The 10706-nt window shown below is 45.8% G+C and overlaps 1 protein-coding gene across 1 annotated transcript in view; it reads left to right on the top strand.

The window, feature by feature from the left end:
• Positions 1-6947, top strand: part of ERBB3 (erb-b2 receptor tyrosine kinase 3) — an 84399-nt gene extending 77452 nt beyond the window's left edge. Inside the window, exons 24-28 of the mRNA XM_033138843.1 lie at positions 39-136; positions 1057-1206; positions 1827-1898; positions 2634-2901; positions 4646-6947. Coding sequence (XP_032994734.1) covers positions 39-136; positions 1057-1206; positions 1827-1898; positions 2634-2901; positions 4646-5187 — 1130 coding nt within the window. The 3' untranslated portion in view covers positions 5188-6947. The remainder of the gene's footprint in view (positions 1-38; positions 137-1056; positions 1207-1826; positions 1899-2633; positions 2902-4645) is intronic.
• Positions 6948-10706: the final 3759 nt, after the last annotated feature.

Raw genomic sequence — 10706 nt, forward strand, 5'->3', positions numbered from 1 at the left:
TGCCTGAACGATGCTCACAATCTCGTCTAACCCCACAGGCTGGATGATTGACGAGAACATCCGCCCCACCTTCAAAGAGCTAGCCAATGAGTTCACACGTATGGCTCGTGACCCCCCTCGCTACCTGGTGATTAAGGTTAGTCCTGGCTTGCTTCCAATGTCCTTCCTATTGTCTAGTCTACAAATCAAACCAGGGGAAACTTGTGGCCCTCCATATATTGTTGGGCTCCAGCTCTCATCAACCCCCCCCCACCTACCCAGCATGGCCAATAGCTAAGAGATGATGAGAGCTGTAATCCAGCAACATTGGGTCACAGGTTCCCCCACACCTGCTGTAGAGACTCTGCAGTTGGTAAGCACTCAGTGAGTCTGGCTGTTTTTAAAAATGTTCCATCAATACCATGAGTCCTAGTTGTGCTGCTCTCCCTCAGTCCTGCACAGTTAATTGCACTTGCTAGGTCCTGCTCATGTTTCATCTTGTTAATTTCCGAACAAAATAAAAAATTTAAAAACCCAGTCTGCCTTTTTAAAAAAAGAATTTCCTCCCTTAAATTTGTTGTCAGCTTCAGAGCATTAGATGTTTTCATTCAGAAAAAAATAGGAAGTTGTTTGAAAATGTGAAAATCTCCCCACGTTGTTGCTGAGCTGCTGCCTACCTGAGCCACTTTTCAACACAACAGCTTTTACGCCAGAGCATGTGATTTTGGATATTATGAGACATATGTCAGCAAGGATTACTTTTGTGAATTTATAGGCAGTTCGGAGGAAGCGGGGAGGAGGCCTCTGAGCATGTGGCAAAGGGCTCTTCTCTCGCCCTAGCCAGGCTTCATGCATCTAGGCCTGCAGGGTTGGGCTTCCAGGAAGACCTGAGGCTGGGTGCCTCTCCTTTTATAAACCCAGATGCTGGCCAAAGAATCTTCATAGATCGGGATGTTCTGCTCTCATTTAGACACTCCCAAGGGAGCTTTAAGTGCCGGTGCTCAGCAGCCATTGGTAGGGCATGGAAATATGTCCATAAGTGTTACGAGGGTAATAACTTTTCCTTCTTCCCCTCAGAGAGAGAGTGGGCCACTTCCCCAAGTTGAGCCACCCACACTCAGTGAAAAGGAGCTAGACGAGATGGAGACACTGGAAGTGGAGACAGAGTTGGAGGAGGAGGAGCTTAATAACCTTTTTGCATCCAGGCAGTGGATTGACTCCATGCGGGTAAGAGACCTTCCCTTCCCCTTACCCACTTGATACTTTGTGGGGGAGAGACTCCTACCTCCTCAAGCAAACAATTAAGAAATCCTCCCGAACCTTGCCTATGATGCTTAATAATAATAATAACAATAATAATAGTTGTTGTTGTTGTTTGTTGTTATTAATTGAATTTATATACCACTCCATACCTGGGAGTTTCAGGGCGGTTCACAGAATAAAATCAAGATATAAAACCACAAAATACCTAATAAAAGTAAAAACAACAACTCAATAGCCCCCCCCCCCCCCCAAAAAAACACATTTTAAAAGGGCATAGTATTATTATTTATTCCCCTTATGGTTCCACCAATTGACTCTATCCTTTAAAGTAATAAGGGGAAATGGGAGGAAGGAGGCAGATGGTAAAACCATACTGGAAATTTAAGAACTAATGTGCTTTTTATCTTTTTATATGTATTAATTTTTGCCCTATTTTGCTGTGTCAACTGCTTTGAGAACTTTTTGCTGAACAAATATTCTAAACAGACTGAATTAATAAATCCAATTCTGGCCCTGCCCTGGCTCATTGCTATATACTCTTCTTTGTTGTTGTTTTATTTTAAAAAAAAAACAAAAACATCCAGAGCCCAACTCTTCTGAATCCTTCCGCTGGATACATCCCCATGAATCAGAGCAGCCTCAGTGGAAATCGTCAGGTATTTGATTTTTCTCCAAATCTGTATGGGAATCAGAGCTGGTGTACAGAAGGAGGGGTTGCATGTCCAGTGAGAAGAGCATCAGATACGGGGAGTGTGTGTGTGTGTGTGTGTGTGTGTGTGTGTGATTTGTGTGTTTGTTAGGAGGCTGTAAACTTGGGTAGAATAGAAGGGTTGAGTGCCAGATCATGTGTTTTGCACAATTTGATCCCTGGCAACTCCTATTAGACAGCATTGCTGGAACAGGCCTCTACCAGAGACTTTGCTGTGCTCATGCCAATCGGCCCTAGAGCAGGCCCGCCGGCACAGCTTGTCACCCACCAAATCAAATGCGGCCTGCCAGCCATGTTATTGCGGCTTGCCGAGCTCTTGACAACTTTTCTGTTTTCCAGCCTTGGCAGGCAACAAAACTGGGAAGGTTATTGAGTCCCTGGTGCGCTGCCAAGCATGGCCATCGGGTCGCAAGTTGTGTTGGCATGCAACAGACAGTGACCAAATTACTATCGTTCCACCTCCTCTTTGGTAAGACTGCAGCTCTGCTTAGCTGAGAGTAGCCCCCACTGAATTCAACAGGACTTACTTCTGAGTAGCCAGACTCTGGAGAGTTTAGTTGAATGTTTTATAGGCTCCCATGGGCGAGCAATTGGTGTTTCCAGTAGGCAGGGGGAAATAGGAGCCTGTGGGGTCTCATCAGACCGCTGATCATATGCCCATTTCTAATTCTTTGCAACCCAGAGCACTGGACTGGGCTCCCGGCAGACCTTGAGGATAAGGCAGGAGTCGATGGGCCGCACAGTGTCGGAGTCCTCAGAGGGACGGGGCACAACCTCTGAATATGACCTCAATGAGGACCTGTCGTTGTCCGGGAGCCTGTGCCGCAGCTTGCAATCTCGGGGAGACAGCGCCTACCTGTCTCAGCGAGAGAGCTTGATGCTCCCAGTGGGGAGTGCTGATGGAGAGGAAGATGCCAATGGCTACGTCATGCCAGATCAAAATGGCAGAGGTAAGTACACCATCACGGAGGGGGTCTGTAGGGTACTGAGATGCACCCCACAGTATCCTAGGTGGACTGGAGTGGACCGCACCAATACCAAGGTGGAAAGGGTAGGGTAGAAATGAATCGGACTTGCAGGGGCAGCTCATTGGTTCTGGCTTTCTCTGAGCCATGGCCTTCTCCAACATTTGGTCTTCTCGGTGAGCAGCTTGCCTGTTCTTTATCAAGTGGGCAGTGCAATTCTGCTGCACAGGAGGGGATTAGGGTGCACCAGAAGTTTACCTCTGACTGGCTCCACTCAGTTCTGCTGAGCTTCACTGGCTCGAAGCTTTAGCTGCCAAGGAGGTTCCCATTGGCAGTAGCTAAGCAAGCCCCCCAAACAGGACATTTCAAGAGGAGGGAGGAGATGGAAGTGGCCTAGTCAAGGATCTGGTCTAGCTACCGGCAATGGACCCAAGCATGACCATGGACCAGGTGTTGGAGGAAAAAAGCAGCAGTTATGATGTGCCCGGCTCCCGCTTCTGCCCTGGCTGGTACAAGGGGCAGGGCTATGGCCACTTTGCTGCTCCCAGCCAAGAGTTAGGATTACAGCCTGAGATATCTGATGACTTGGAGCTGAATCCAGCTCAACTAGTTAGAATGAAGGGGAGCTAGGAAGCCCCGTAGGAAGATGTATTGGCATCTCAGTTGATGTCAGGGCAGCCCCAAGCAAAGGACTCTTTGTGGAGCTGGCTAGGGAGCAGGAAGGGCCCCAGTGAAAAGCTGTCTAGGGTGGGGCGGGTAGATCAAGGGGCCAAGCTGCAACAACCTCTGCTTCCTCTCACGGGAGGCCATTCCCCTCTGGCTTCCAAGGACAGATTTGATTAGATTGTTCCCGATAACTCTTAGAAGTTGGGGGCCAAGTAGCAAAGTAAAAATGCTACCCACCCAGACTGTTTTCAACCTGATTGTGTCTATTGCTCATGGAATCAAAGGAGCAGCAAATCAGAGGTTACCGTAAGTGGCCTGCTCTTTCTTTGTCCTCACGTCTAGCCTCTCCTCCCACCTTGAGAGTTTGAAACGTACTTGAGCAAAGAAAGCTGACATTTGACTCTAATAAATATAGCAAAAGCAGCTTGAAGGCCACATTGGATGCAATGACCAGAGCTCGCCCCTCCTTGCTTTCTGAAAAAGGGAAGTGGGATCATTGAATCTAGCAGTGAAAAATGGTTCTTGCCAAACAATTATTTGGGGGTTGTTTTCCTCCATGCTGCTTGCTGCCGCTGCCATTTACCCTCCCTCCTGCTATGGGGTTATTATCCCCAGTGCCTGGGATTGGGAACGGCAACAGAATAGAGCCACGGACACAGCTTCCACGGTGTTGTCCCAAGTTAAAGAAGGCAGTGCTGTGGAGGCTGCACACAGAACTGCCTTTGTCTGCCTTCTAGCCTTAGAACAAATGGGTTTTTTATACTAGAATGGAGAATGAGCTAGCTGTGCATGTGCATCTTTCATAATGCTCCCCCCCCCCGCAGCACTATAAAAGTAGTACACGCTGTTCCTTCCCCATTCTGGCCCAAAAGCCACTAGCTCTAAGGCTAGAAGCAGGAATGAGAGCGCCAACCTCCACATTCTGCTGTGGCAGATGAAGATATGACTCTATCCTAGCCTCAGTGGGGAATGTTACCCGTTTACCTGGAAAATGACTGTTAGTCGCCCCAGGCGAGTGCAAAATTACAAGGCTGTAAGAATCTTTGTGTTCTCTCCTGTGCAGAGCGTGCTGCTTGTATTGCTGCCTCCTTGGTCCGTGGCTCAATCCCGGTGTACGAAGTGGATGAAGAGTACGAGTACATGAACCGGAGAGCTCCACAGGCCCCAAAGGCCCGGCCAGCCTCTCTGGAGGAGCTTGGCTATGAGTACATGGATCTGGGCTCTGAGCTGAGCACATCTTTGGGCAGCGTGCCAAGCTCCCAGCTCACCACGCCTTGCCGGGACGAGGACGAGGACGAGGAAGACTATGAGTACATGAACAAACAGCCCAAGCTCAGCAAGTCCCTGAGTAGCATCCGCAGTTCTCGGGGGGACTATACGGATATGGACTCCGGCATCACACAGGGCTCCCCAGACGAACAGGGCTATGAGGAAATGGATGCTGTCTTGCCCCCAGTGCAGTGCCCTGGCTGCCAGAGTCCGCCCTGCCCCAAGAACGGATTCGTGAAGCCCTTGCGCACTCTGGAGGCCTCGGACTGTGCTTTCGACAACCCAGATTACTGGCACAGCCGGCTGTTCAGTCAGGCAGATGTTCAGAGGACTTAGCGAGCGTTGGACTGGTGGTTTCATTCGTCCTTTTGCTTGGGAGTAAAAACCCGAGCCCTTACTCTTTATCGCTGCAAACACCATTGTTGTGATGGTGGGCTGAAAAAAAGGGGAAACACCCATTAAGCCCCTGTGACATTGACCCTGTAATGGGCAAGTGTAGCGAGACCAACCGACGACGGGCTTCTCAAGTGTTGGATGGCAGCTCCCCCCGCCTTGCACTGTGTTTTGACTGATTACAAGTCAGGTCTCTTCTGTTCAAATGCTCTGGACTTAAGAGGGCAAACGGAACCCTCTGATCGGGCACAACCTAAACTCTGGGAGCCATTCCTGTGCAAAGAGAGAGGGCTTATTCTGCGATAAGAGGACAGATAACTGTAGGAAGCGACTGCTTCTGTGGACACAAAGGCCTCTGCGCTCAGGTGCATATGACACAGTCTCTTCAGGAAGCAGCTCTGTTCTAGAAAGCTGGGTAGAGTCTTCTGGGCTGACCCACCAAAGTGCTGAGTGCCCTACTGTACAGGGTCCTCAGTAACAGCCAAAGCCTTTGGGGGCCTGTCTCGGCCTTCATCATGACAACCCTCTGCCCACCAATAGCAGGGGGGCGTTAAGCATGAGGCATGCGTGCTGAGCCTTGTAGGAGGCTGCAAAGACTGAAGGGAAGGCCTTGTCAAGGAAGAAGTCTTGCTTATGTCTCTTCCCAACAAAATATGCAATAAGGGTGTATATGAAGGATAATGGTGTGTCCCCCCCCCCCGGCACGAGCCTGACAACTTCATTTAGGAAGACAGTGTACCCAAGTGTGGGTCTGAGATAAAGACTTGTGGGCTGCAATCCTACCTCTCAGTAAGACAAGGTGTAGAAAATGTGTGTTAGAACCCAGAACTCCTGGGTTTTGTTTTCAGCTGTGTCACTGGTTATTCAGCGTTCCGTTAGCAACCCTTGTTGTGCCTTATCAGTTCCCATATCAGGATGGGAGACCCTTGAGGAGGGAGGAGTGGAAAGGGAATGAACATGCTAGAGACCCAGACTTCCACCTCTAGCATTAGATGCTCGTTACTGCAGGCCAACCTAAATTTTCTCCAGCCTGTGGAAGATCTACTATGGATCTCGAGCATCCCAGAACGAAAAGCAGGAGAGAGCAATGGAACGGAATGCAGCAGAGCGGCCTTTTCAAAGGCAGCCTTCTCCGCATTCCCTCCCTCCGGTAAATGGATTATGGGGTGCTTCTCAGGATAGGTGCCAGGCAGACTTGCAAGCTGCTCCTGCCGAACTTTCCTCTTCTACACAACTGTGGAAGGTACAGGGTCCCTGCCCTCTTCTCCCTCTGGCCACCTAGGGCTCAGTAAAGAGGACAGCAGCAGCAACTCACGGTGCAACCCTACACGTCTACTCAGAGGCAAGTTCCACTGAGTTCAATGGGGCTTATGTCCAAGTAAGTGGGTATAGGACTGCAGGCTGAAATCGGTGAGCAAAACCATGGAAATGAGTTTTAGTGCTGAAGCTCAGGAGTGCTGTGCGAAAGGCTGAAAAGTTGCACTAGGTGCCTTAATGATGTTGCTCTTAATTCTTTTGAACCAGACTTACTTACATTAGAGTATTATTTGGGAACAAACTTCTCTCTTCCATCACCCCACCCTACCCTGAGGGCCAGTCGTATTGTGCATAACCTTGACTTTGTTCCCACAAGTTTTAGATTGCATCATATAAAGGGATATTTACAACAACAAAAAAGGGAACATCAAACCTGATGAAGAAAAGAAGAAGTTTGCAAGGGAAGCTCTGCAACTGATCTCAATGCATTGTTTGAGTCCTGTAAGGTTCCTAAACTGTAGTTTCAACAGCAGATTCCTCCTTTATGTAGTTGGCCTGCATTGTGGATAGGCTCCTAAATTGCACCACAGAGCACTTTTTTATTGACAAAAATTATCCAGAAGGTTCTGAGGCCTCCTGCTTGGCCTCCAGGCTTTTCATATGAATTGCAAATATGTGACTGAACTTCAAGTGGAGTTTATTTTTAATTGTAATGAATATTTTGTATTGTATATGTAACCAATGCGCTGATGAATTCCATTGCAAAAAGCAAGGTTTGTATGGATTGTAGCTGCCTTTCCATCCTTCTTTAATCTTATTTGGTCCGAACAAATGAGAATGTGTGACAGATGGGAGCAAATTCCACTCTCTGCCTACATCAGACCAGTACCACACATTTCCATGTTTTCCTCAAACTAAAAAAGCCTAGAAGATTGCTGTGCATTTAAACTGAACGCCGAAATTGACTGAGTGGATTCTGAGGGAGCAATCTGATTCTGACTTGCAAGTTCTTAGACTTTGTGCTTACAAGGTTCTCTATCCACTGAGAGTTGCTTCTCTCCTGCTTATTGTGGGAAACACCAGGAACCGATTGAACAAATTTAAGTCTCTGTCTGGATTATAACTCTACAGGGTGTGGTGATATCTTCAGAGCTGACTAGCAGCCAAATATACGTGGGTCCTGCCAACAGCACTGGTACCTGAGCAGAGTGAAATCCCAAACAGAGATTGTACAGTATTGGTTAATACCAGAGAAGGGCACTAGAGATGCTATTAGACTGCCCTCTACAGGAAAAAATAAAAAATAAAACAATCCTTCCAGTAGCACATTAGAGACGAACTAAGTTTGTTCTTGGTACAGTATGAGCTTTCGTGTGCATGCATGCACACAAAAGCTCATACCAAGAACAAACTTAGTTGGTCTCTAAGGTGCTACTGGAAGGATTATTTTATTTTTAATTTTATTTTGACTATGGCAGACCAACATGGCCACCTACCTGTAACTCTACAGGGGGGGGGGGAATCTTGCTATTTAACATGCTTACCATAGGGACAAATTCACTGAAATGAAATCTTTCTCAAGAGTTGTTGTTGCCTTTCAACATAAATATATGTTGATAGATAAGTTGAAAGAGCTGGAACATTTTTAATGCAGTAGTAAATACCGGTAAACCTTGTGTACTCTGCAATCCTATGCACACATACCTGGCAGTAAGCTTCGTCGAACATTGGAGGGGACTTACTTCTGAGCAAAGACGCATAGGATTGTGGTGTCAGGTTCCAAAACCAGAGTCAAACCAGAATTCTGTGATACAATGGAAGATCTCTTGGTTTAATTCTAGAACCAAGAAACTTTATCCAATGCAACTCGGAGACTAGAAACCTGCTACTCAGTAGAATCCTTTGTTGTGGTGGGGCTTAGTGTTTAATTTTAAGATAACCCATCCCGCCTTGCAGCAGCAGCAGCAACAAAATGCTAGCAATTTATGATGAAACAACACTTTGGAACAAAACTGAAGTTAGTTTGGCAGGAGTTCTGCAGCGGAGCTTGATTGTTAATAGTAGCAGTGAAACCAGTTTTGGATTAAATTTCAGACAGATCTGTATCTGTTTAGATTTGGACACCTGAAAATACAAAGAGACAAAAGTTCAGTGCTGCCTTGATGCTTACGCCACCACAATATTTGTTCAAGGTGTTTAAAAAATGTTGGTGAGAACCATGGGCTTATTCCAGAGAAAGTTAAGTGTGCTGGAACGCAACAGCTGGACTTTGGCAAGCTTAACAATACTTTGGTTTTGCATATTGAGTCTCAGAACATTGCAATCCATAATCTTTTGCTCCCGAATAGTCTTGGTTAGGGCTACCAAGTGGCCAGTGAAAAAACGGGCTGGCCTGCACCTGTGCATTTTAATTGACGTTCATATGCAGGAACTAGAACATGAAGCTTTTCATGGCATAGAGATAAACATCATTTGTTAATTAATGCAAATCAAACTACTTTTTAACAGGTCCAGTTTAAAGCCTGGTAACTGTTCATCAGCTTCAGACTTGAGAGGTCTCTTGAACCTGTAAGAGTCATGTGGAAGGGACTAATTCATCAGCTTCTGCCTTCATGACATGTATGTGCAAGGAACAGTCACGCTTTGTCAAACTTCTCTGTGCATTTTTATTTGAAATAATGGGCCTTATTTAATAATAAATCATGCATAAGACTGCAGACTTAGAAGTACAAGAGCCTAATGGGAGCTGGGCCTGGGTACGCTTGCCAAAAAACAGGTACACAATGATGTGACGAGGGGACACATTTCCCTTTCCATCTCCATGTTTTGAATGTGGAAGAGACATATTTTGTCAGAGTTTTGTTCTAATGGGCTCAGCCCTGAGAAAGGTTTGAACCATAGTCACACAGAGGAGGTGGAAAAATCAGAGTTAAAGCACAACAAACTCTGTGGGCAAGGTTATAAGATTGAGATTTGAGCTCCATTATTTACCTCAATTTTTGTTGCTCTTCTCATCAGTGAGACATCTGTGATATGAATTGATTGAGGATAACAGCCAAACTAAGGAACACTGGGACAATTAAACTAACAAATGCCAATTGTTACACGCGATGATGCACAAGAAACAAAAAGCATTGACTCAACCCCATTGGACTGACTTAGCTTAAGTGTTTTTTGTTTGTGTCTTTGTATTTGTAGAGTAAAAGTGTCACATTATTTTTTTTTGCCCCCAAATCTTGATGTGTATATTGTCTGTCATAAATGTCATGTTGGGTTGTTTTGGTTTTATGCCATGCTTTGAAACTGGTGACATGAAGGCTTTTTTTCTCTCTCTCTCTCTAAAAAAACAACAACAAAAAACTGGAAGGAATTCAGATGTTTACACACTTTAAATTGCTTTCTGCAATGCCCCAGCTATCATTTAACAAGCAGTAATAGCAGTGTTTTTAAAAAACAAACAAATCGAGACACCACTATTGCCATTAGCTAGGCCACCGGAGAACTCCTGTTCCCAGGATGTAAGCAAATTGGAAGGAAGGTGATGGGCCTTGATCACGGTCATAAGGAGAGATGTCTCAGATGGGTTTATTTGATACTGCTTTCTGTGCCCAAATTGAATGTTTACTAAGAAACCTGAATCTAGCAGGCAACAGATGCTCATGGAAACGGCATAAGGTTTCCACGTCTTTTCCTGGCCCCATTCTTTAGCAGCGGCTTCAGACACTGAAAGTGAGTAGAAGCAGCATTTTCTGCCATGGAGAAATAAGCCTTATCTGAGTTAAATAAGACTTCCTATCAGGAAAGGATAGTATGGCAGCCAATGTGATACAGAAAAGATGCTTAGTTTGTGTACATCATGCTGCTGTAGGAGCAAGGCCATTTAAAAAAAAATCTGGCAAACCTAAGTGATAGAAAATTCTATAATAAGATATTCTGGCATCAGTTGTAACATAAAAACCTTCCTCGGGCCAATTTTTTTTCATTAAAAAAAAAAACCTTAGCTTGCTAATATGCAGAGTAAAGTTGGCTCCATAACAAACCATTTTTAGTTATTTCAAACGTAACCTGTTTGGAGGCAGTGCTTTCAGCGCTTTCATTTTTTTTAAAAAAAAGCTCAGTGTGGTTGCCTGTCAGGGCATAAGGCAAATTTTTTATTTTATTTTATTTACTTTAATGCCTGACACACACAGTCCACACTGACGTTC

The sequence above is a fragment of the Lacerta agilis genome, chromosome 2 (genome assembly GCF_009819535.1).
Source record: "Lacerta agilis isolate rLacAgi1 chromosome 2, rLacAgi1.pri, whole genome shotgun sequence".
Classification (NCBI taxonomy): Eukaryota; Metazoa; Chordata; class Lepidosauria; order Squamata; family Lacertidae; genus Lacerta; species Lacerta agilis.